Source organism: Mustela nivalis (genome assembly GCF_964662115.1).
Source record: "Mustela nivalis genome assembly, chromosome: 5".
Lineage (NCBI taxonomy): Eukaryota > Metazoa > Chordata > Mammalia > Carnivora > Mustelidae > Mustela > Mustela nivalis.
The window spans coordinates 87,477,510-87,502,528 of record NC_139024.1 but is presented as its reverse complement, the minus strand read 5'-3'; the positions used below and the strand labels follow the sequence as shown (position 1 = coordinate 87,502,528).

Genomic DNA, 25,019 nt, shown 5'->3' with positions numbered 1-25,019 from the left:
TCCTAGTAATTTATCTAATTGATCTAAACTCTAGATTAATTAATCTGTCTCTTTCTTCCTGGTTCGGTCTTGGTAAGTTATATATTTCTAAGAGTTTTTCCATTATTTTTAGGTTCTCCAGTTTGGTGTTCGTAAGTCGGTTTTTAGCCATACATGATAGCCCAATCACAGCAGCTGAAGTAAGAATTACCACAGGACGATACTCAGAACAGGCCTTATTTATAAGTATTGTGGTTGCAGGGTTGGTTAATCTGTGGCTCAAAGGTGTATTAAGGAGCAGATATTTTTCTTCTTTCCACTCCAGAATCTTGACCTCCTAGATTGTCTCCCTTCATACCCCTAAGGTAGCCCTTTCCACCTAGGTTCCATGCAGACAATAAACACTAAGGGCAGAAATGGGGATATTCCCGTCTTACATCCTAGAGCTTTCTGAGACTAACTTTCGGTTCTCCCTGGCCAAGATGGTGTCACACACCCTTTTCAAAATAAATCACTAGCAAGGAAATGAAACCATATAATTGACTTTGATCAATCATAATTTAATTCCTGGAGCCAAGACCCGCTATCATGGAAGCTCATGGCTGCTTGGAGGTGAGTGAACTAATCAGGAATCTGTTTAAAAAAAAAAAAAGAAGAAAAAAAAAGAAGAGGCTGTGGGGTAGGGTAGTTGAAACAGCTAGCCATCTTCCAATATCCATTCTCCGTTTCTTCCAAAATAATAGCAATTTCAGCTGGACATAGAGTACACTAGAATAAAGTACACTTCCCAGCCTCCTTTGAAGCTGAGCACGATGGTGTGACTAACTCCCAGACAATGGGAAGTAAGCAGAAGTTGCACACAACAGCCTCTAGGAATTTTCTTTAAGAGACTTCTGGCACATGCCCTTTGCTCTCCTGTCTGTTCTTCTCCCCACTTGCTGGCAGGAATGTGAACGCCACCACAGTACACCATGAGAACAAGGGTCATAGCAGAGTGGTGAGCTCCAAAGAGCGTGGGGTCTCTGGGAACCTCCAGGAGCAGAGCACTCTCCCAGCTCTGTACCCTTGTCTCCAAGCTTATCTACATGACAGAGAAATAAGCTTACAGCAGACATAATCCTAATGAATATAGGCAGGCAATCAACACCGTCTGCTACAGGACAGGATGGCCCAGGTGTCACAGCAAGCAAACAGAGAGTCTAAATCATAGCTTAGGACCCCTGACTCTGGGCACATTCTGCTTTCTTGAAAGCAGTGTGGTGAAATGAGACACGTCCAAGTGCCAGAAAACTTGAGGTCCAGCCTGGCACTGGGCCTCATGAGAGCTACCATCCTAAACACGTCGCTTCTCCAAGTCTCTTTTCTTCTCTGTAAGATGGGGAGAGTGATCCCTGGCCCATGTGCGCTGAGCACTTGCGTGAGCCTGGCATGTGATAAGCACTAGACGTGGGTTTCTAACAACAACTGAATGAAGATTAAATAGGCTGTGGACCCTGGTTCATAGTATATATGTACCCAGCTTCCAAGATGTGGGGGACTCTGAGGCCAAGTCATCACAGACTTTGTGGTGTCCTACCTTGGTCTCTTGGGTCACTCATGGGGGAAGTCAGCTGGCCATGATGTGAGGACACTCAGACAGACCTCTGGAGAGTTGGACACACAAGCAACTGAGGGTCCCTGCCCAGAGCTGGCAGCGACTTGCTGGCCCTATGAGGGAGCCACCACCCCATCGGGCTTGCAGATGACTGGAGCTGGTCAACGTCCTGACAGTGACCTCCAGAGAGACCTTGAAGCTGACCCACCTAGCTCAGGCCATGTCCACCTTCCAGACCCACAGAGACTCTGTGAAAGAATAAATATTCATTATTGTTTCAAGCTGTTAGGTTTGGGTTTACTTGTTTCATAACAATAGAGAATCAATGCGGTATTTATTCACTGAATAGGAGCTCCGTCTTCTTCCTGGAGAGACCCTAGTCTTCTGCAGCATCCTCTCCCACCATGTGAATCTCACGTCCCACAGTGAGCGCTGAGGACAGCGAATTCTGCCTACACACAGAGGCCATGGGGAAAGGCTGCGCTGGCCCTATGGCAGCCTCCCTGCTGGCTAGCCCCTTTCTCCCTACCAAGCCGTGAGTCCAGGTTGGTCCCGATGCCGGTCCTGGCAGACCCAAATGATGGGGCCACCTGTCAGCTCAGACCTTATGTGAGTGAGTGAAGTGTTTGCTGGTCAACCTCTGTCTGCCTGCATCTCCATCCCTTTGCCTGAACTCTTCCTCCAGCAGTGCAACTGGGTAGCGAGCACCAGAAAATTGACACTCCTCTGGGAACGGCCCTCTGCCAGCGACTGCTCCCTTGAACGCACGTGTCCTCTGGGACTGGGTGCCGGTTGTTCACAGGGGTAACCAATGAACACACCCTTTATTGGCTGCCTTCCCTCCCGGTCTCATTCTCTGCTGCTTCCCGGCTGCTGTTTCCTGAAATCCCCTTCTGAAGAAATATACTTGCCTTGTCTAGGGCCTGCTTCTGGGGAAGCCTCCGCTAAGACTGCTTGTGGGGGAGCCTCAGCTAAGACTGCTTGCGGCCCAGTCTGAGCAGAGGTGTAGGCTGACCTGTGAGGAGCCTCCAGGAATGATTTCCTTCCCCTGGTGAAAGGTGTGAGAGGAGAAGCCCTCGTTTCCCCGTCTGTCTTTTTGTCTGTTTGGTGTGGACACTGTGTGTGAGCTCGATGCCTGGGGCTATGGTAGCCACTTTGTGACCAGGAGGGGAAACGTGAACCCCAAGCTGAGGATGACAGAGGAGAAGGATGGAAGCCAGGCTCCTTGGAGTCATCTTGGAGCCTCTCGACCCGCTCAGGGTCACCTAGCTCTGTACTTCTTGGTAAGGAGTTGATACATGTCTTTACAGATTAAGCCACCTTTATTTGGTTTTTCGGCTGTTTATAACCAAACTCATCCATTACTGATACATCCATTACCAACACAGGCTTGTCCCAGAGGCATTGCCATTGGAATCCACACTCCCTACTACCACCTTGAAGCTCCCAAATGGGGTGGAGAGGGGGCGGGGAGGCCACAGACTTGAACTCCACAGGTGGCTGAGGACCTGGCGCTGAAGACAGGGGTCCCAGAGGGGAGAGGGATGTGTGGGCAGCAAGGACAGGGGGTGGGGAGGACAGGAAGACAAACCCCCCATTAATCTGGCGAGGGTGAGCATTGTTATTGTTATTATTATGGAGCATCTCAAGGCTCAAGCTCGTCCTGGCCTGGCTGGGCCCCACTAATGGCCCTATAAATTCCAGCCATAAAGAGTAATGGGGGGAGACAAATGAGATAATTAGGAATAAATCTCACCGAGGTCTCTATTCAGCAGCGCCCCTGGCCAATCTTCCGAGCCATTAGCCAGCCCCTAATGAATGCCAAGCTGCCCGGTGCTCAAGGCTCCGAGTACGGGAGGGACTTGGGATAAGGGGCTTCATGGCCCCCACAGCCCGCAGCTGGCGACCTTGGGAGGAGCCGAGGGACGGCCCTGCAGCCTGCTTGCATGGCTTTTCTGTCTCCAGGGCCTTGTGGACACTTTGTCTGCACTGTCCCCTCACTATCCCCTCCCCCTTCCATCTCTGCTTCTCTCTCATCAGCCCATCTCTGTCCGCACTGTGGAGCCTTGGAAGGTCTGAGTTAGCAGAAATTGAGGGGGCCACCTGACTCAACCCCACCATCTGTCCTCCCTGCCACCCGTCAACCCCAGGGAGGGACCGATCTATACCCTCTCCCCCAGAACAGTCCTGGGAAGAGGGAGGCCGCACCCACCTCCCTTGCCAGCCATGGCAAGGCAGCTCTCACTCTCCCAGCCATTTTCATGCTGGGGCTGGGAGCTCTCTCTCGCTATGTCTGCTCCTGGGTCTTCCTCTACCTGCTGGAGCCCGAGAATAAGCCTCAGTCTCCTCCTGGGCTTTGGATATTTGAAGGCCGCCGTCCTTGACTTCTCTTCTCTCTCAGGGCCAAGTGCCCTGAGCTGCCCTTGATAATTCGGGGTTTCCAGCCAGGCCTTCCTGAACCAGGTGCCGTCCTGGATCCACATCCAGGAGTCCCGCCCCGTGGTGATTTCTGTTGTTTTCATCTGCCAGACCTTCCCCCCTTTCTGGTTACAGCACCCCTGCCTCTTTGGGAAGCCTCTCCTCCTGGATCCCACATGGTTCTGGAAGGGCAGCCAAGTCTCCTGCCATCCCTGGCCACAGAGGTCTGGCTCATCAAAGCCCCCCATCCCTTGACAAGGTGGCTGGCCCAGGGATGAGGACCCTGGGGCCTCGAGGTGGTAAAACGAGAAAGGTCGGGTAGACACAGCACAGGAACACGGCTATCTTTCCCTCCTCATGCCCCAGGGCCCCCAGAGTCCTAACACTTGCAGTAGGAGGGGATGAGGCATACTGAGTGATGGCAGCCTTTGTGGACTATGGAGGTCAGTACAGGCTTGGGGAGAGGTAGTAACACCAGTGAGGAGCAAGGAAGGCTGGGAGGAGGATTTTCTCTGCAGGAGGTGAAGGGTGAAGGGATGGGTGGGTCAACAGGAGGGCTGGGGTCATGGGTCCTCACTATGCCGTTTCTGCACATCATTCCAGTCGAATCAGGATATGGAAAGGAGCATAAACATGGAGGTGACAAGGGGCAGGGTCTGCCATCTCTGGACCCTCTGCTGCCCCCATGTGTTGCCTGAGGCTCCTTTCCTGCTCAGGGCCAGTTCCAGGAGCTACCATACCGCTGTCCCACTGCTCTATCTACAGCAGCTGTCCCGAGAGCCTCGGGGAGCAGCCCTCAGTCCCCCATGTTTGCCTCATCTCCCAGTGGTGGTGGTGGTGGGCGGTTGGCAGAGGACCCAGGGCATGACTGGTTGTGGGCAATCTGGCAGGGAGGCTGCTTCCGGGAGTCCTCTCCTAGCAGTCCTGCAGCTACCGGTTCGGCAGGACCTGAGTCTCAGTTTGCCTGGCTCTGGGTACCAGCACCGGGAACATCAATTAAATGTGCTAAAGGATGGAGAGAGGCGCCTAGAAGCCATGCAGGCAGAGGGCCCGGCTGTCCACCCCTCCTCTCATTAGCCAGGCCCTAGCTCAGCTGCTTGCTCAGTCCTGGGGCACAGTCTTTTGAGTCTGGCACACAAGCTCACCCACTGGTCACGGGCAGTCCTGGTCAGAGGCAACTTATCTTGGCCTCACCACCTTCTCCTTGCACAAGTGTGGTAATGCCTGTCTTGGGTTAGACAATTCAGGCCATGAGGATTGGCCAGGCAAGAAATCTCCCAGGCCAAAGCGGGGCTTGTCGCCTGATTCACAGATGAAAGGAAACCAGAGAGGCGGGCTCTTTTTCTGAACACCGTGGCAACCGTTACATTTCCAAGTCTCACTGATGTTCTACGGTCTATGCAAAGACACTGAGGCCAAGGGAGAGACCCCCATTCCTTGGGGCTAGAATGGGCTCCTGGCTCAGACCAGCCAGGGTGTAGGCAGATTGGGGAGCCAACGGAGAACAACTATGGAGTACAGAGGAAGAAGATTCCAGAACTACAGCTTGCCCTGGAAGGGTATCTGGGCGGGACTGGGTGGGTGGGTGGCCTCAAAGACAAATGTCATTGGCTTTCCTGCCCAGCTGAGGGCCACGTGGGCCAGGCTGGGGGAAGCAGAGGGAAGGGGAGGGGTGGAGAGAGGCTCTGCCGCACAGCCCCAGGCTGAGCTGCCCGTGGCTTCCGTGGCTTCCGTGGCTGTGCACTCCGAGTGCCCACACATGCACGTGTGCTGTGTGTGCGAGTGTGATGTGTGTGACTTTGTGGAATGTATGTGACTACGTGACTGTAAGGAGAGTCTGTAGGTGTGAGTGTGAGTGTGTGTGTGTGTGTGTGCTGGGGAAGGCTGGCTGAACCCTGCTCCTGTCCCACCCCCAACCGGCCCCAACTGGCCCCCACCCGGCTCAGCCTCTCGGGTTTCAGCCACTGTCCTAAAGAAAACAGCCCGGAGCCTGCAGCAGGAAATCACTATTTGGGTTGGAAGAGGCGCCTCTTCCTGCCAAGGCCCCCAGGAGGGGAGAGGGCCAGGGAGGGGGCCTTCCTGCCCACCTGGACCAGACCTCAAGCTGGTCAGGCGCACCGTGCCCCTCCTCCTGGCCCCAGCCTTGGGGGAGACCTGAGGTGGAGCAGGGACTGCCTGGAAGTCCCCTCCCAACCCCGTCCGCCCTCCTCACGGTCGAGAAGTGGTGCTCCTGTGGCCTTGTGAGCCGTGGCGTGCCACTTGGATAGGGCGGCCCTGTCAGAGTCACAGCAGCCCCACCGTTAGGAATATTCCACGGACACAGCTTGCTTGTACAGCCTTGTTGGTCAGAGAGGAGTAAGGGAGGGGGCTAAGCAGGAGCTGGGTAACCAGGTGGCCGCTGGTCCTTCCGTGGGACTCCAGGCCACTCTTCGCTGTGCTAAGGAGGATCCCCCGGACCAATGGTCAAGCGATAAAAACAGGGCAGGACAACGTGTAGAGAATTTTGACATCTTTGTAAAAGAGAAAAAGAAGAGAAAATAGGGGCACCTGGGTGGCTCAGTGGGTTAAGCCTCTGCCTTCGGCTCAGGTCATGATCTCAGGGTCCTGGAATCGAGTCCCGCATCAGACTCTCTACTCAGCGGGCAGCCTGCTTCTCTCTCTCTCTCTCTCTCTCTCTCTCTGCCTGCCTCTCTGTCTACTTGTGATCTCTCTCTGTCAAATAAATAAATAAATAATATTAAAAAAAAGAGAGATAAGAGAAAATAGGTGTATATGCTTGTGTATGCACAAGTGAGACTTTTGAGGCTTTTGTACTTTGGGTGTGCAATCGCTGAACACAAGTATTCAGATCAACAGATAGGTAAGTGAACACTGGGGACCTGAGGAGATAGGGCTTCTCTCTTAGCTTTGGTCTTGACTCTGTGACCCTGGACAGGTCCTTTCCTTTCTGTGTCCTGAGTGTCCTACGAGATTCTAGAGGTCAGGGAAACCTTGGTGTTGGCAAAGTGAGGGCTGTGTACCTGTTGGGGGGAGATGTAAGAGAGGCAAGCGTTGGTCTGGGCAGTCCTTCTCACCCCCCCTTATTACATCCTTCTGGTGCAACCAGACCCCCTCCCAGTCCTGGGCTGCTCCCCCATATGGCCTTCCTTGAGACACTCCCATTTCATCAGCCCTTTTTCTGAGCTCCCTCCTTCCTTCCAGAATCCCTTCGGGCCACTCCAGCTTTTGTCTGGAAGCAGTACCCACCAATTTCTCCACCTTATGAGGCCTTCTTTAGCCCTGTCTTCTCCTCAGGATGATCCGAGTCCAACCACGGGACAGTCCTCTCACTCACCCTCGACCCCTACTGGCTTCCTCCAGGCCCGGGATGGGGAGGGGAGGGCTCAGTCCAGCTGGCCCTCCCCACTGTGGGAGTTCCCTCTCCCCCAGGGGAACCCTGCAGTACTCAGGGCTGCCTTCCCCACAGACATCAAAGGTGCTAGCCACATGGCCTCCAAGGCTTCGGCTAGTCCCGCCAGTTTTCTTCTTCATCAGGCCCCTGACACTCGGGAGACTGAGGCTAGGCCACGTGACCCCCTACTCAGGCCGTACTTGCTCCCAGAGCAGCCCAGGAGCAAGCCCAGACTGCAACGGGCCAGAGCTGGCCCGGGCAGCACCCAAGCCTCTGAGCCATCACAGAGAAGGGCTTCGAGAAGCAGGAGTCAGCAAGAGATTAATTAATCAAACCCCGAACACATCTGTTGTTAATTAATTCTATGCCAAGGGTTAACTCTTCCCTCCCTGGGCTTCCCCATCCCTTTGGTGTGAAGAAGGAAAAAATGGTGAGGAGTGGGTACCTCTCTTCTTACTGCCTTCGAGGGGAACATGAAGTTGGAAAGGGACCCCAGAGGGCAGGGAGGCCTCCCCCATCATTTGGGGGCTTTGTGTGTGTCTGTTGGGGGAGGGGGGAGTGTTTGCTTTTGAGACTAGGGGTTCTATGGACACTTCTCATAGGTGCTGAGATGGACAAATAACTTTATTTACAGCAACAAATAGGACAGGCCCACCCTCCATTCCCTCCCTCTCCCCTTCCAGTATTTTCTATACCGTTCCTGTCCCTCCTGGCTTAGCCCTGCCCTCTGGAGGACTTCGGGGGTCACCGTACAAGTCAGGCCCCCACGAGGGTCGGGTAAAGACGCTGGGGAAGGGCGTGGCCCAGAGCGGGCTGGGATGTCTCACTTCACATTTTGCTGAGCCTGGGCGGCGGGAGGCGGGGCCGCAGGGGCCGTGAGAGGTAGAGGAGCGCACAACCCGCCGGCCCCGCCTCCCCCCGCCCCCTTTGCTGCCCCCCCACTTTCACAGTGTTCTGCGGCCCAGGCCGTGGGGCCAGGCGCGGCTCCCTCCCCGGCCCGCCCCCTAGGTTGTCGGCGCGGCTGCGAGTCCCGGCAACGCGAGGCCGGGTGGAGGCGTGGGGTGAGGGGCCCTGCGGCGGCCCCGCCCCCCTCCGCGGAGCTGGCCCCGCCCTCCTCCCCACCCCCTCCACCTCCGGGGCCACTGCGCGAGGGGCGCTGCAGGGGCGGCGGCGGTCAGGAGGAGAAGCAGAGCCCGCAGCACTCCATGCAGATCTCCAGGCAGTCGGCGGACTCGCAGCAGGCGTCCACGATACCGCAGTCCAGGTCGCAGGGCAGGTCGCAGTCGGCGCACTCGCCCGAGCCGCAGCAGCAGCAGCAGAGGCACGAGTCCTCGGAGCTGCAGGAGCCGCACGTGGCGCAGTCCAAGACGATGTTGCACAGCGTCAGGAACTCGCAGAACAGGCAGGACAGGATGCAGTGGACGCAGCAGTCTGCGGGCACAGGCGGGGGACAGGGCTGGTGAGAGAGCCCGGGGGGGCGAGGGACCCAGCCGCAGAGGGCTCCCGCCTAGTGCTAGGCTCCCCTCCCACTGCTCAGACTCATGGGGATGGTGAGGTGCCCTGCTTTCCGGCTGATAACCCCCAGGCACAGAGTTACACGCACCTGCCCAGTTAGCTGCAGAGCGAGGGTCCGAGCCCAGGTGGTCTGGATTGAGTCCCCGCGTTTCACCACCCTGAGTCATTCATTTACCAAACCCATGTCCTAGCTAGCATGTCCCATGCACTCTTCTAAGTGTTGGCATGAATGAAACTCATGTAAACTTGCAACTAACTACTATTAGCCCCACTCTACAGATGAAGAAACTGAGGCACAAAGAAGTGGCTTCAGAATACACCCAGAATCCTACCACTCTGCTCATCTCACCACCCCGCCACAGCAACAACCGTCTCTCTGGTTGCCCCAGCCCCCACCCATGACTATACCTCCCTGCACCTACTCCCCATGCACTAGCCCAGAGGTACCCTTGCAAAACTTCAGTCCAGAGAGTCTCCTGTGCTCAGAACCCTCCGGTGGCTTCCACCTCTCTAGGAGTAAGATCTGGTCTCCTTCTGCACTCTGTCCTCCTAGATCACTCTGCGGTGGCCTTCCGTGGGCACGGCAACCTACCATCCCCACCCCAGCACCCGCAGCCCCTCGCTCTGGCCCACCTCGCCTCTCTCCTGGAAGGACTTATCGCCTGTCACCACACTACACGGCTTTTTCCTCCACTAAAATGTAAGCTCCAGAGGACAGGCATCTTTGTCCCTTGTAGTCAGTGATACAAGTCCGTAGAAGGCGCCTGACACTGATGTGCTGAGTAAAGAGATGGTAAGTGAACGAATGTGTGAGCCTATCCTTTGGCAGCCACCTGGGAAGTGGTAGAGCGGGGAACTGAAACCAGGCAGGCTGGCTCTGGAGCCCATGCTCTGAACTGCTCACTGGGCGGCCCGGATGCTCAGCTGGCATCCCTTCCAGGGGCTGGGCAAGCAGAGGAGGGGCCAGTTCCCTTGACCGGGTGGGCCCCTGCCACAAGGCTGCTGGCCCTATGGGGTTCTCACATTGCCATGGAGGATCTAACTGTCCCACCCCATTTCTGTGTGGAGGGACTGGGGTCTCGTACAGCCGGGACCCCTGCCTTCTACCTGCAAATGGAACAAGGCAGTTCTCTTCAAGGACAAATCTGATGAAGTCACTCACTACCTTGTTTGAAATCCTTCCACGGCTCCCTATTGCCATCCAGATAAACTTTTTTAAGAGAGAGAGAGCGCCCAGGTGTGCACTTCAAGTGTGTGGGGGTGAGGCAGGCTCCCCACCCAGCTCGAAGCCAGAGGCAGAGCTCGATCCTCTGAGCCTGAGGTCATGACCTGAGCAAAAATTCAGAGTCAGACCCTTACCTGACTCAGGCACCTGGGCACCCCATTCCCTCCAGATGAAGTGTAAGACCAGTGTAGTTTACAAAGTGTCTCCCACTCCCACAGCCCCTGCCTGTGTGGAGTCTCACCGCCCCCCATTCCTCACATAGAATTTCATAATCTAGCCAAGCTAGCCATTTCTCATGTCTGTGCTAAGGTTCCGTGGCTAGATTCTCCTACTCACCATTTGAGACTGGCCCATACACCTCCAGAGCTTTCCCAGACTCCCTTCCCCAGCTCTCGGGCTTGTGTGCGTGTCCCCTGCTTTCTGTGCTTTCTGCTTTCTGTGGCTTTACCACTGTATGTGTCACCCCATATGGTGATTACATATGTGTCTTTCTCACATGAGCTTTGTGAGGCCAGGGACTGGGTGCCCAGCACGGAGCACAGTGTCTGGCTCCCAGCAGATGCCCAGTACATTTTTAAATGAATGAACATTCCCTTCATAATTCAGACTATTGGGCAGAATCTGTTCTGTGGGAAGGCCGATGAACACGTTACGTCCAAATGTGTACCCAGAATCCTGTTTGCAGAAGACCACGCGGAGTCCCCCAGCATGGGCAGGAGGCACTTAAACATTTTGGGGTAACGGTTAAGGTGAAGCACCACTGACCTCCAGGCAGCCGTCCCCCATGCCAAATTAATGCCTGGTGGGGCAGGGAAGCCGGCTGCCCAGGGAAGCCCCGCAGGGGACCCCCATATTGCAGGAACGACGGCTGAAGTATATGGGTTCTCTGCCTCCCCACCGCCCCACACGGCCCTCACCATGCCCCCAGTTAAGTATCCGATGCTGCACCTTTTACTCTGCCAGGTGTTCCGCTCTCATGAAACAGGCGGTCTACACCTTGAGGAAAATTGTGTTTCCAGAAACAGAGTGGCTTACGCTGGCTCAGCCCAGATGGTTTCATTCCTTGTTACAGCAACTCTGGGAGAGCATGGGCGGGAAGGGGCTGGTCTTGAGAAGGCAGGTATGCCTAGCTTTCCCCAGCAGGTGTAGCTGGCCAAGTTCCCTGGAAGCAGTGTTAAAACCGGTCTCCTGGGCCCCACCCAAAGGTTCAGATCCAGGAGGCCTGGCATGGGAATGAGCCTGTGCTTCTAACCAGCGACCCATTGAAGAGGCTGCTGCTTGTCCCGCCATCATGCTTGGAGGGGCCCAGCTAGGGAGGCCTCTCCCAGGGAGGCAGGGGGGGCTTACCTTCCTGTGCCTGGAGGGGGATCTGGGAGGCAGTAGATTTGGTGCTGCCCTTGCTCTTCCTGCTGGCCTGACTGGCGAGAGATGGGTGTGTCTGCAACTTCCGGTGGGCCTTGGGGCCACCTAGGGCACCATTCCCCGCCCGTCTGGCGCTGCCCAGCTCTGAGGGGTGGCCTGAGCCATTCGCCACTAGTGGGGTGCAGCTCAAGGGGTTCCCCTGAGGCTGGCCTAGAGAGATGATGAGAAAGGTTAATGGGGGTGGGGGGTGCATGGCCTCCCAGAGCTCTGCCCCAATCTTGCCTGCTTCATTCTTAGATATGCCACAGGTCATCTAGCTGGCCTTGTATTCTGCGGATGGGGAAACTGAGGCCCAGAGAGCAGCACTGACTTGTCAGAGGCACACAAGGAAACAGAGTTGAGCCTGGCTCATGACCCCCAGGCCAGTGCTCATTCCAGGAGAAACGGAGGTGCAAGGCAACCACAGGGGCTCAGAGTCCTGGACCCCACCTTCTTACCCCACTTGAAATCCATTCTCCTGCTTTTGGGATCCTGGGGTTTTGGCAAGAGTGGCGGTGGTGGTCAGGGTGAGGGGATAAGGACTGTTTGGCTGGGGGGGCGGAAGGACAGCAGTGAAGCAGTTAACCTTCACCTTGGCCCCTGCCAAGCCCCCAGCTGTTTTTGCCCTTGGTGTGCGGGGTGATTTATTGGAAACATCTGTTTAGAGATGAACGCCCTGGCCCTGGGCTCCACAGGCGCCTCCAGAGCAGCCCCTCTATCTCTTCTCTTCCACCCCAGCTTCCCTACCCTGTGCTGCCTCTGTGGGGTGGCTGGCAGAATAAGTCTCCTGGAGCGACCCTGGGGGTCTGAGTGAGGGGGAGAGACCCGTGGTGGGGGATCCCCGAGGACAGAACTCCCTGAGTCCCCATTCCAGGGTGAGAGTCCAAACCAGCTTCACCAGTGGATCCAGGGAAGCTGGCCCTGGGGATCCCCCGAAAGCACCCAGTCCCTCTCCTTACCTCGGGTTTGCTCATCTGGATGACATGGTTCTGTTTGCAAGAGAGGGGGCTCTGTGTGCGTGTGTGTGTGTGTGTGTGTGTGTGTGTTTGGGGGAGGGGCTGAGAAGGTGACATGGAGAGGTGGGCTGTTGGCTCCTGGGTCGGACCCTCTGTAAATGCACAGATGTTGGGCACTTCCATCTCTTGGGCACCAAGGTGTGGGTCCCCAGCTCCCTCCAGGCCAGGCCTCTGGGTTTATATTGTAGTAGGAGGAGGTATGGAGGGGAGGGGGCCCTGGAGGCTGAGGAGAGGGGAAGGCAGCATCACTGCTTCCCCTGGCTGAGAGGGCTGCGCCTTCTACAGAATGGTTGTAGTGACCTCCCATCATGGAGCACTTCCTGCTTGCCAGCGCCCCTTCTAAGAGCTCCACATGCCATTCTCTCACCAAGCCTCTCAGTTTCTCCCTGGGGTGGTATCCACCTTTCACAGATGAGGAAACTGAGTCCCAGAGAAGTACAGGACCCTGCCCAAGGTCCCACAGCTGGAAAGGGTCAGATGTGGGCCCAGCCAGGAGGCCAAAAGCTGGGACTCAGAGCGCAGAGTGGGGCAGAGACTAGGAGAGGAAGGGCTAGGGACGGAGCTGCTATCACAACCATCCCTCGTCCTAGAACTCATACCTTATACATTTGGGCTGTTGTTAGGTCCAACAGCGTGCCAAGAGCTTTCTGTGGAGTAGCTTCTTCACGCATCTCGATAGGTCTACTGTCATTGGCCCCATTTCACAGATGACAAAAAAACAGAGGCCGAGTTTGCACAGCTAGGAAGTGGAGCAGGGAGGGGATGGAGGTTGGGAGAAAGGAGCTGAGGCCCAGGTGGGGAGTCAGGAGGATGGGAGACAGGGCTCTGGAGAAGCTCCATGCCGGGAACCTTTGGCCCTGAGGTGTGGCTGGTGCCTGCATCTGGGTAAACAGGGGTAAGGCGACGGGAAGCAGCCAGGCCTGAATCATCCTGCTCCCTTCTTGGTCCCACGGTGGGAGACCAGCCTGAGTCCTTGGCCAGCTTCCGTGCCCCCTGCCCTGATGCCTAAACATGGGCACAGTGACCAGAGGGTGGGAGTGTGTGGTGAGCTGAGGGCGCTTGGAGGTTCGGATAGACACAGAGCTTGCCTGTGGCCATGGCCGTGGGGGTGGCCGTGGGGGCTGAGTCACAGAGCAAACACTCGGGCCCACAGACACAGAGGTGTCTGTCCAGCTCCCAGCCAGGCCCCCTCCTCTGCGGCAATGGCACTGACCTCTTTCTCTCAATTCGGCTGGTGGGTGTGTCTAGAAGAGGCTGAGGGCAGTGTGCTAGCAGGATTTAGTAACCTTGACTTCCAGGGAGTCCAACTTAGCCCCAGATGCCCTGGCTGAAGGCGGCTCCCCGCTGAGCCATGCCAGCTGAGGAGGCAGGCATAGGGAAGAGCCCTGTGCCAGGAGACCTGAGATCCCCAGCTGTGTCCAGGCTGAGTGGTGCTGCGTGCCTTAGTTTCCTCATCTGTAAAATGGGCTTGGCACTTGCTGTCCTGCTGCCTTACTACAGGCTGGTCTGAAGAGTCTGTGAGATCATTCAGGGAAAGAAAGTTGGAAAGTGCAAATGTGTCTCTAGATTTAGTAGATCTTACTAATTTCAGATGGCTCTGGCTGCCCCCTCCCCTGCTCCTGAGGGGGATGGAGGAGAGTTCTCTCTCTCCTAGAACCTCCTTGGACGCCTTAAGCCAAGACTGGGAATAGGCTCCTTTCTGCTCAGAGTAACCCGGGACTGCTCTCTTTCCTTTTCATCCTCGACACCCTGGAGGGTGGGGCTGTGATGGGGTCTGGCTCCTAGCCCTCAGCACCCCCAGATCTCTTCCTCCTTTCATATGGCCCCATGCCCTCTGCTCTTGAACTGTATTGCCTGGAGCCTGTCCACCCTCCTTGTGAACTAATGTTATACTGAACATTTTGTACGTGGAGGTCTCTTTCCTAGACAAAAAGGACGGTGACCATGACCTACACCTTTCTGTTGCCCACGCTTCAGGTTTCTGGCCCAGTGCTAGGCTCCCATGGGCACCCACTGCATGTCCACCAGCCCAAGGGATAGTATTCCCTGGCGCGACTCCTACATGTTGCCACTCCCATCCCCTGACCCCTAGGACTCACATGTCACAGCTTCTGTGGGGACATCGAGGTCAGTACTGTCCAGGGGCTGAGGGGCCCCAGGGCCATTGCCTTGGGGCATGGGGGGTGCCGCTTCCTCCAGGGAGCCGTCCTCTAGCACTGCCTCCACAGGGTGAGTGGATCCGGTTACTACCTCTAGCCCAGGCAGGAGGAATGGGATCTGGGCTAGAGAAAAAGCACAAGACCAAAGTATATTTTCCCAGTGCCCTCCTGTCTCCCCAGCCCTGGTCCCCTTCCCGCAGCCCAGAATGCCATGAGTCCTCATTGTACCAGCTACATTGCCTTCATTGCCTCTCTGTACCAGCTACCCAGCCCTGACCCTATCTGGCAATGGTGCCAGGCTCCAAAGTGGAAAACTCCCAAAAGGCAAGGCAGGAGTGCTCAAGGGTGTGTGTGTGTGTATGTGTGGATATGAGTGTGTGCACGCACACACTTGTGTCTGTGTGGTTGTCAAGGACAGGGGCGGGAGGTGGGCAGTAGAAAGGGACGTGGAGAGAAGCACGGTGCAGGAAAGGACAGAGAGATGGCAGTGATGGAGGGGCAGGGACAGGCATCCAGAGTGAGGGAGAGGGAAAGAATCAATGGGACCGTGAAAGGCAGAAGCAGAGAAAGCAAGCATCAGAAGGCGGGTTGGGTGCCGAAGGAGGGAGCCCCCAGGAACCCAGGGACAGACAGCCTGTCTGTCTGTGAGGGAGACTCAGCAGAAAGTCAGTGAGGGGGAGGCAGGGAAGGGTGGGGTCAGGAGCAGAGGCAGCAGAGACGAGAGTGCGGCGCAGGCAAGGGTGAGACGGACAGACAGGTCAGAGAGAGGATGACAGTGGGAGAGTCAGAGACCTGGGGTGAGGAGAATGATGGGCCTGAGGCGGACAGCCAGGCAGGAAGAGAGGCAGGGAGCCGGCCCAAGAGGCTGGGAAGAGGCGGACCGCAGCCACATGTAATTACAGTGACCAGCTCGGCCCCTCTGCGTAGGGTGGGCGGAAGGCAGAAATGGAGCCACCTTCAAAACCCCAGCCCCTGAGGCAGCAGGACTAGGGCCCCCCTGGGCCCAGGGGAAGAGGAGGGGGGATGGGAGGTGAGGGAGGGAGGCAGAAAGGGGCCTGGGCTCCCATCCCTCAGTGCCACCAGGGCTGTAGGAAGGCCTGAGGGTAAGCAGGAAGGGTGAGCTCAGGGACCGGGGGGCCTGGGGTCCGGCCGGCAATCACATGGTGTGGGGTGCAGCCCGAGCCTCTCATCAGACCCCCAGTTGTGCAGTCAGGGAGGACGAGGGCTTCGAGGGGGTGCCCCACCACATGCCATGTTGGGAGCAGGGGAGACACAGAAATGAGAGACTCAGAGAGACACGGAGACCACAAGGGCACAGGGAGAGGAAAGCCACAGGCAGACAGAGAAGGACAGAGAAAGAAAAGAAAGGGCAGGAACCCAGAGACTAAATGTTCACCACCCGCCCGTGCACACCACACAAAATGACCGAAAGAGACACACCCAGGGCGACGAGAGATAGACAAAGACTAGTCTTGGAAATAGAAACCGACTCAGTCACAGAAAACACAGGGGCCTCCACACACTGGACGTGTCTGAGCTGTCTCCAAACGAAGCCCAGCCAGGACAGGAGGCAGGAGGCCCCCATCCGGGGAGCCAGTGAGGGTGGGGCAGGCAGGTCTGGGAGCTGGGAGCAGCCTGAGGGGAGGGGACCAGCCAGGGGCTCAGCTGCCCCACCCCCAGGGGGGCCCTGATCAATCCTTGTTCCAAAGATTCCCGCCCTCCATGGCCCTCCATGGCCCTCCATGGCGAGAGGGACCAGGCCCTAGGGGACCCAGACAGGTAGAACAGAGACAGCAGGCCCGAGGGACGTGCTCACACCTGCCTGGGAAAACAATAGGCCATACCTGAAGACAGGAGTTGGGGCGGGAGAGGGACCCTGGGCTCCTGCAAGCTCTGGGGGTGTGTGGCAGAATTACAGGTGGGCACGCCTCCTGGTGACCCTAGCTGCTCCAAGGAGGGAGGCGTGGGCTCCATCCAGCCCCCATCCACTCTTGGGGTCAGTTGAGAGCCCCCTCGCTCCTGGGTTCACGAGACAGGAGTCAAATGGCTTTTGGAGGATCACAGGGCTTCGGCAAGGAGAGTAGGGGTGCTGAGATGACGCGCAGGAGAGAGGGCGGAGTGATGCCTGCTGGATGGTACCTCTCCCAGCCCGGAGCCTGGCCTACAGCTCAGCCGGGGCTCCTGGGGGCTAATGGCAAGCTGGCATGAAGATCGAGGCTCAGAGCTTGGTCCTGATTTCTAGGAAGGGAGGGGCCTGCCCAGTTCCAGCCTCTGGCCCTAGAGGCACCGGGCTGTGGCCCTGATGGGCAGTGTGGTCTCTCCCATGTGGTGCGATGAAAAAGGCCTGGCAAGGAGCTGGAAGGGCCAAGCCCTGGCGTTTACCAGTAGCCAGTGTGGGCGAGTTACCAGGACTCTGTGCGTGTAAAGGGTGGTGGTGGGGCGCCTGGGTGGCTCAGTTGTTAAACGTCTGCCTTCGGCTCAGGTTATGATCCCAGGGTCCTGGGATTAAGTTTCGCATCGGGCTCCCTGCTCAGCAGAGAGCCTGCTTCTCCCTCTTCCTCTGCCTGCTGTTCCCCCTGCTTGTGCTCGCTCTCTCTCTGTGTGAAATAAATAAAATCTTAAAAAAAAAAAAAAAAAGATTGGTGGCCTTCATGCTTATCCCTCAGGGTTTCCAAGAGTAAATGAAGCATGCAGGGGGCCGTTCATGAACCTTCCCATCCTCCAACCTTCCTTCCCTCCCTTCCTGTGCTGTTTGGTTTAACATTTATGAAGCAGCTATGATGTACGTTGCAATGTGTCAAGTGCTGGGAACACCAAAATGAGGAAGAGGAGGTCACTGTCCCAGGAGTCGTCTGTGGGGGTGGAAGGGCCGTCACATACACTGAGGGGCAAAAGGCACGCTGTGCTGTGGAGGCACAGACCCTGGGGAACTCATCCCAGGGGTGCGCGTGCATGTGCGAGTGTGTGTGTGTGTGTGTGTGTGCGAGGCTTCCTAGAGAAGGTGGTGTGCCCACATTGGGTCAGCAAAGAAGGGGGAAAGGACTTTTCCAGAAGAGCAGCAGGAGCCAACCTCTGGGTAGGTGGGTGGCTGCGCATGAGCAAGGGGAGCCGCAGCCCCGTTGTTTGGTGATGTTGAGGCTGGGGAGCCTAGAGAACTGGGGCCTCGTGGTGGCTTCTCAGGCTCCCTCCTGAGGTCCCTGGGGTGCATGGGGATGACACCATCGGTCCTGTCATAGAAGGAGCCAGGACTGCAGCTCTCCTGGCCCCCGTCCACGGTTGGAGAGGGATGAAGGTGAACGGAGGGCTTAAGGAGACCGGTCCCGATCTCTGCCCTCCTCCCCCAGTGTCGACACTCTCCGGCAGCCTCTCCTTGTAGGTCACCTACAGGGCTGGTGACCTTGAGGCCTTGGGAACAAGGAGACATCCCAGACCAAGTCCCAAGGAGGCCCTCCTGCAGGGAACCTGCCGTTCTAGGGTGAGCCTCGTACCTCAGGAGGGCATCAGGGAGGAAGGACAATCCAGTCCAGTCACCTTGACCTGGAAACACAGAGACACGGGTCTCTTGGAGCCAGGAGGTGACCCAGCAGATGCTGGACAGAAGAGGAACCCATGCTGAGTGGGCAGAGACACGGAAGCAGAATGAGAAGGCATTAAGGAGTGGTGGGAAGACCAGAGCTCTGAACGAGGGATCCTATCCGGAGGGCCCAGTGCCAAGAGACAGCTCTCCCTAGAAGCACACAGAGCAGAAAAGTTGGACAACAGGTGGAGCTCCAGGCCTCAACCATCAAGAGACCAAAGGAGCCCCACTTTCCTTCCTGGGACCATGAGCCCCCACCGTTCAGCCACAGAGGGGAGAATGTCTCGGTGGGGAAGCTCCCAGAGGAATGTTCCAGAGGATAGAGATGTGGAGAGGGCTGGAAGGAAGCGGTGGCCGGCAAAGGCCAAGGGCTCTGCTGTGCATGTGCAGTTCATGTGTGGCATAAAGGTGCCTGCCCCCACTCAGGACCCCAACCTCCCTGGGGGTGCCATCTACCTGCCCAGCCACATCCCTGCTCCGTCTGACCAGAGGGCCACATTTGTCTCATGTGCACAGGGGGTCACACATGCTGGTGGTTTCTCTGGGCCAAAGCCCCAGCCCTGTGCTTCTTTCTAGGGTCTCCATCTGCAAGAGGGCAATGTAGAAAGGCAGCAGCCACTTTGCCTCTATGCCCTTTCTTCCCTAACATGGGATAGGTTTGGAGCCAATACCCTGAGTTCTGGAAAGATCTCCCAGGAGGGACTGGAAACGTGCTGTTTAAGTCCATAAGCCAGGAGCACCTGGGTGGCTCAGGGGGTTAAGCTTCTGCCTTCAGCTCAGATCACAATCTCCCAGTCCTGGGATTGAGTCCCACCTTTCATCTCGTCATGGAATGGGTGGGGGCAAATCCTGCTCAGCAGAGAGTCTGCTTCTCCCTCTCTCTCTCCCTCTGCCTTTCCCTCTGTTTGTGCTCACTCTCTCATGCTCTCTCTAAAGCAAATAAATAAATAAAATCTTAAAAAATATAAACTCAGGGGCGCCTGGGTGGCCCAGTGGGTTAAGCCTCTGCCTTCAGCTCAGGTCATGATCCCAAGGTCCTGGGATCAAGCCCTGCATTGGGCTCTCTGCTCAGTGGGGAGCCTGCTTCCTCTTCTCTCTCTCTCTCTCTCTCTCTCTGCCTGCCTCTCTGCCTACTTGTGACATGTCTGTCAAATAAATAAATAAAATCTTAAAAAAAAAATAAAAAAATAAACTCAGAAGCCCAAGAGGGAAGGCCAAGAGACTCAACTTGGGCAGAAGCCTGGTAGGATCCTTCTGGCTGCCTGCTGTCCACCAATGTGAGAGGGGCCGAAGAATGGGGGGACCTCTTCCAGGTGGAATGGGTTCACCCCAAGCCTGGAAAGTGCCCACAGGACCTTTGTTCTGGCGTTCTAGTTTCTAGTCGCTCAAGCCCAGACCTCTCCCTTGTCTTGTGTACAGTGGATCCAAGCTTCCCCTGGGAGCTCTGAATACCTCTGGAGAGGTCCAAGATCTCTCTGCTCAGAGAGTAGTGAATAGAACCCAACACTCCAGTCTCTCCTTGGCCTGGCATTCAAGGTCTCAGTCTACATCTTCAGCCCGATGAATGGGCAGGAAACCTGTATTCTTGGCAGCCTCACCATTCCATGGCCCCAGGTCACCCCTGGGCCTTCTGACCAATCCACCCATGCTTCCGTTATTCTTCTTAACCAGAAGGTTCTAACCCTCTCCTCTCCCACTCCCCAAATCCAACCTATCCTTCAGGGTCTAGCTCCAGCTTGCCCTCTTCCTCTAGAAAGCCTTCCCTTGATACTCAAGCCAACGGTCCCTCTTCAGAGTGGTCCATCGACTGAGAACTTGGCACCCACTTAGCATACCCTTGTTACTGAGAACTTGGTAGTGAAATCCGGGCCCCCCAGCCAAACTGCAGCCCTCCCTAGCTCCATCTCTTGGGGTGGTGGCACAATTCACCCCTGCACCCACAGTGGGCACTCAGCAAGTGTCTGTTGCTAAGGACAGAATCTTGGAACTGGAAATGCCCCAGGTCAGGGGCAAAGGAGAGAATGAGGGGGTGAGGACTAGAGGTGGCTTTTGGCTCCAAACCCCAAGAAGGCGAGAATCTGGTCTCATTGGATGCATCCTTGTGATACACCAGTCACAGTCCCTGCCACTGGGCTCACGAGGGCCTTAGCTGGCCAGTTAGGCTGGGTTGGGTTGGTTTTATTTTAGGTCTGAAGGCTCCAATTCCCCAGGAAATTCAATTTAGAACCAAGAGCAGGAATGTGACGCCTCAGTGCTGGACAGAAATCTGCTGTGGGTTAGGGAGCCAGGCTCTCCGTGGGCTCGCAGGGGTGGGTGGGGAGGAGGCACTGGGGAGAGCCAAAGGTGTGGGGGCTTGGCCACCTGCCCCAATCAGAGGTGTCCTGAGTCCCCTTGCACCCTGTCTGCATCTTGGGCAGCTGAGGGCGGGGGTGACTTGCTCCCTGGCTGTCCTACCAGCCAGGCCCCCAGGGGCAGTGCTCAGCAGGGAGTGTGGGGGATTCTGGTCTCGGCTTCAGGCGTCTGTGGGGTTTTGGCTGGGTCTCCTGCGGTTTGGGCTTCCTGGGCAGCAGGGCTCATTCTCCCAAGGCGGCAGAGCCAGGCCTCCTCGAGTTATGAAAGCCACATTGTCTGGCCCAGCCCAGGCTGGGGAGGGGGCTCTCTGGGCCCCTGGAGGGTGGGAAGGGGTGCCTCAAGTTACGGCCTAGGGCTTTACCCCTCCAGGTGGCCAACCCTACCCCAACAAGTGGAGTCCCTCTTCTCCCTGCTGGGACTCAGAATGGGTCACTCCGGGCAGCAGATCTTGCAAGGAGGTAGTGGGGGAGAGAACAGAGGAAAAGGATAAGCGGAGAAAGAAGTCAGAGCAAAGGGAAAGGGTGGGAGAGGAGAGGCCCAGACAGTGAGGAGGGTGAGAGAGGCCAAAAGGGAGAGAGGTTCCCAGATACAGAGAAAGATCCTTGCCGGTCCCGCCCCAACCTCTCTTTCCAGGCTGAAGGAGTCCACTTCTTGGAGGAGCTCATCCTCCAGAAGTCTCTGCTCCAGAGGCCCCACCAAGAGGAGAGAATCTGAGGGCTAGCGGGGATACTCAGCAGACACATTAGTCTGGCCAGCCATCTCCCACTTGTCCTCGCTCTGCTGTAGGAGATGCCCCACCAGGCTGGGGCTGGGTGTGCAGCAGGTAGACCTGGGGAGCCGACAGCCTCTCCAACAGGCACACAGGCCCAATGGGCAGATGTGCAGACAGAAGCCAGAAAGGGGAAGCTACTCGTCTGAGCCCATGCAAGGAGTTAGTGTCAGAGGTCCAGGACCAAACCTTCTTATTCAGAGACACAAAGAGGGGAGAAAGGGAGAGTGGGGGTGGGTGAGAGGAAGACAGAAGACTGAGACTAACCTGCTGGGACTGAAGTCCAGAAATCTGGGCCTAGACTCCTGCTCTCCACCCCACTGCTCCTGGACAATTCCCAGCTGCTCCTGACTTCTCCCTGGCACTGCGGGCCACTGTGAGCCTCAGCCTTTATGGGCACAGTCAGGAAAATAGACCGAAAGCCACAGCCCCAGAGTGCCTATCCTATACCCCTCAGGGAGTCACAAAGCCTTCCAGGGTTGGGAGGCTCCTGCAGAAATCCCAGTGGGGTTAAAGACCCTGCGAATTGGGGGTGGGGGCATTTCACTCCGGCTGTGGGCAGTTGGTTGGAGTGAGTGTGCGTGTGTGCGTGTGTGTCTGGGCGGGAGCGCGCGCGCCTGCAGGGTGGGAGCAGCGACAGGCCAGGCCCGGGTAGGGAGGAAGAGGAGGGAGACAAGATGGCAAGGAGGGGAGGGGCCAGGTCCTGGAGCTGCTTTCAGCGGACAAAAGTTTTCGGGAAGCGCTAGGCTCTCCTTGGGTTGGGGGAAGGGAAGGAGAGAAACTCAGACACCCCAAGCCCCGTCTGAGGCCCCCATAAATATTTACACACTGGGCAGAAACGACTGGGACACAAATCCCAGACGGACAGACACCGCGGTGTTGTGTGTGTGTGTGTGTGTGTGTGTGTGTGTGTGTGTCTGGTGTTGGGAGTGGGGGTAGATGGAGCCAATTTGGCAGAGCCGCTGTCTCCATTCGGCCCTGCCCCCATCAGCCCAGCCCTCCACTCTCCTTGGACCTGGTCCCCGATACCCAGTCTCCTCATTTCCACCTCCACCCAAGCTCCCCAGAACAGTCTCCCCGCGTCTCAGGGAGGAAGAGTGAGAATTAGCAATCCCCCCACCAACTCCCACAACCCCCATTCCCTCCCCACCCCTGGCCCGGCCCAGCTGGGCCGCCTGCCCCGCTCCCTTCCAGCCTCGTTCTCCATCCGCGGTCCTACCTGGGCCCGGGGCTGCGCTGGGGGCTCCATGGGGCGCGTCGCAATGAGGGGGGCACTGGCCACTCACCTGGGACATCGGCCCGGGACCTGCCAAAAAGAGGGCTCAGCGGGCGGGGCCGACCTTCCCCTCGCGCGAGCAGGGGAGAGGGGGACGCGCAGGGGGTGATTCGGCCGCAGACCCGCGCCTCCCCACTTTCCAGCGCGGCCACCGACCAACTTACTCGAGCAAGCTGCACGCTACTCGCTCGGCCCACAGGGATCACTGCGCTGGGGCTGCCATGCGCGCCTGCTGAGGGCGCCCCAGCCGAGGGGCTGCTCGGCTCCCCGCTGCTCGCCCCGCGCCCCCTCTTCTCTCACTCGCTCCTTTCTCCCATTTCGGCGCCAGCTCGAGCCGCTCGCCCCCTTCCTTCCTTCTTCTTTCTCTCCGGCCCCCTCGCTCCTCCCCCGCTCGCCTCTCCCTTCCCTCTTCCCAGGCCCACCCTCTTCCCGCCCCCTCCTCGCCTTCCCCGTCGCCCCCTCCTCCCTTCCCTCCCCCCTCCCCCAGTCCCTTCCAGCGCCGGGATCGGCGCTGCCTGGGCCGGACACGTCTGTCCGCGGGGACGCCGCAGCCCGAGCCCCCACAGGAAGCCGACTCCGAGCGTTTCCTCCGCGACCTCGGAGCTGGGCCCCTGTCTCCCCAAATCTCCGCTCGGCCCAGGCCCAACGTCCCTAGGGGCCGCCCGAGGAGCTGCGTCTTCGCCTTCTCCTGCTCTAAACTCTGCAAAAGTTTGCGGAGAATCAGGAGAATGAGAGAGAGAGAGAAACCTCTCTGACCACAGCCACCTCGAGCCAATTGTCTGAATAATTGTGGCCCCAAATCTCGTAGTCCTAAAGACGGGAGTGATCAAGGTCTTCGGGCACCCTTCGCACATCCTGTCGGTCTCCGCCCTGGGCGGGGGTCTCACAGACCTCGTGCCCACCCCTCCAGAAGCTGTCCCTCAGGGAAATCCGGTTAGTGACCATCTAGCCTCCCGCGTCCTGCAGCAGCCCCGAGCATCCTTAATCCCCCCAGCCCTGCCAGCTGTGCGTGGGAATTCGTGTCAGAAGACCAACTTTGGAGGCAAAGAGAGGTTCTCAGAGTTCAGCCCTTCTTTTGGCTCCAGACCGGAATCCGAGGCCTTCCAAGTTGCGGGTGCTCGGGGAAGGAGGAGAGAAGGGGCCCCTCCAGGCAGGGACAGCCCGACGGCACATCTGGAATTGTGAGCTGGTTCCCTCCTCGGGGCCGTGGGGACAGGGAGGAGTCGCCTTCAGGCAGCCCAGGGGCGAGGACCCTCAATACGACCCCGGGGTCAGGTCCCCGAGAATGGGGGAGGGCTTGAAGCCTGCGCCTCAACGGCTGGTGCTGGGCGCGCCGGTGGGATGGTCCTCAGGTGGGGCCGCCGCTGGGGTGCCAGCGTCTCGGCCACACTTGACCCGGGCGGCCTCGAAGCCGAGTCTGGGCGCCCCACCACGCCGGCCAGTGAGCAATTAGGGAGGCGGCGGCGGCGCCGGCGCCGGGCCAGTTCCCCAAGTCCCGCCTTCCAGCCCGGGCCCGAAGCAGGGGGCTGGGACACGGGGGGCCAAGCGAGGGACTCGGGGCCTCTCCTTGGCCTCCTCCAGCCCCCGCGGTCGCTACTTACGCCGCTCAAAGGCCCCTGCGGCGCCGTCGTGGCCAGGACCGCCGTGGCCCCACGGCTCTCTCCGCGCTCTCGCCACCCGCGGCAGCGGACCTGCGAGGAGCCCAGGTGGCTGCGGCCGGAAGCGGGGCTCCCGGGCCAGGAGGCGGGGTCCCGCTCCCAGGGCCCGGCTGACTGCTGCGGGGCCCGGGCCTGACGCCCCGGGAGCCAACCCCGATCTGGCTGCGGTCTGAGAGCTCCGGAGAGCAGAGTGGACGCCCCCTTCCTGGCAAGGGCTGAGTCACCAGGACGCACCCGCGCCGGGGCTCCGAGACTGCTGCATTCTTACCGGCTTACCTGGGCCTGCGGCACGGGCCTCGCCCTCCTCTAAGGGGGCGGGGAACGTTGTTTCCAGGGCAGCGCCCCCTTCTCTTTCCGTTCTCTCTGGCATATACGGCCCCCTCCCCAACCACAGACCCTAGCGATGCATCCCTTCTCAATCTTTATCCCCGCCCTTAAACTCTGGATCCGCTCAGTCCCCCATCCTTACTCTAAGTTGCCTGCTTGAGCTCAAAGTCCAAGGAATCTAGTCCAGTCCTAATTAGTATGTTTGGTTTGTTGGAAATGTAAAATACGCTTTAAATTGAATACCACACACCCTTTTACAGGTGCACTCAGTTTGTGAAAAATCAGCAAGGTGAACATTTAAGGCACACGTGCTTTTTTCGTATGCCTATTCTTTTAAAAAAATCAACATTCCAGGACAGAGC

At 57.8% G+C, this 25,019-nt stretch overlaps 1 protein-coding gene across 3 annotated transcripts; it reads right to left on the bottom strand.

Annotated features, from left to right (window-relative positions):
* Window positions 1-7,988: 7,988 nt before the first annotated feature.
* Window positions 7,989-24,574, bottom strand: MDFI (MyoD family inhibitor). 3 transcript variants are annotated; one of them, XM_082732961.1, is made up of 5 exons: window positions 24,274-24,574; window positions 22,616-22,702; window positions 14,639-14,821; window positions 11,470-11,694; window positions 7,989-8,813 (listed from the first exon to the last, which is right to left on the bottom strand). In XM_082732961.1, exons 2-5 carry the CDS (start codon window positions 22,689-22,691, stop codon window positions 8,557-8,559), a joined length of 741 nt encoding a protein of 246 aa, XP_082589087.1. In that variant the 5' UTR covers window positions 22,692-22,702; window positions 24,274-24,574; the 3' UTR covers window positions 7,989-8,556. The 3 variants fall into 3 exon arrangements, with proteins under 3 accessions (XP_082589087.1, XP_082589089.1, XP_082589088.1); XM_082732963.1 differs by lacking the exon at window positions 24,274-24,574 and adding an exon at window positions 23,708-24,185; XM_082732962.1 differs by lacking the exon at window positions 24,274-24,574 and adding an exon at window positions 22,837-23,033.
* Between the last annotated feature and the right edge of the window lie 445 nt (window positions 24,575-25,019).

What these genes read in the sequence shown, in the direction of transcription:
- MDFI (XM_082732961.1), bottom strand. Translation starts at nt 22,691, where the DNA reads ATGTCCCAGGTGAGTGGCCAGTGCCCCCCTCATTGCGACGCGCCCCAT. An exon ending in CAGCGCAGCCCCGGGCCCAG is followed by an intron (nt 14,822 to 22,615) that starts GTAGGACCGCGG and finishes CTTTTTCTCTAG; the next exon opens with CCCAGATCCCATTCCTCCTG. An exon ending in CCCCACAGAAGCTGTGACAT is followed by an intron (nt 11,695 to 14,638) that starts GTGAGTCCTAGG and finishes TCATCTCTCTAG; the next exon opens with GCCAGCCTCAGGGGAACCCC.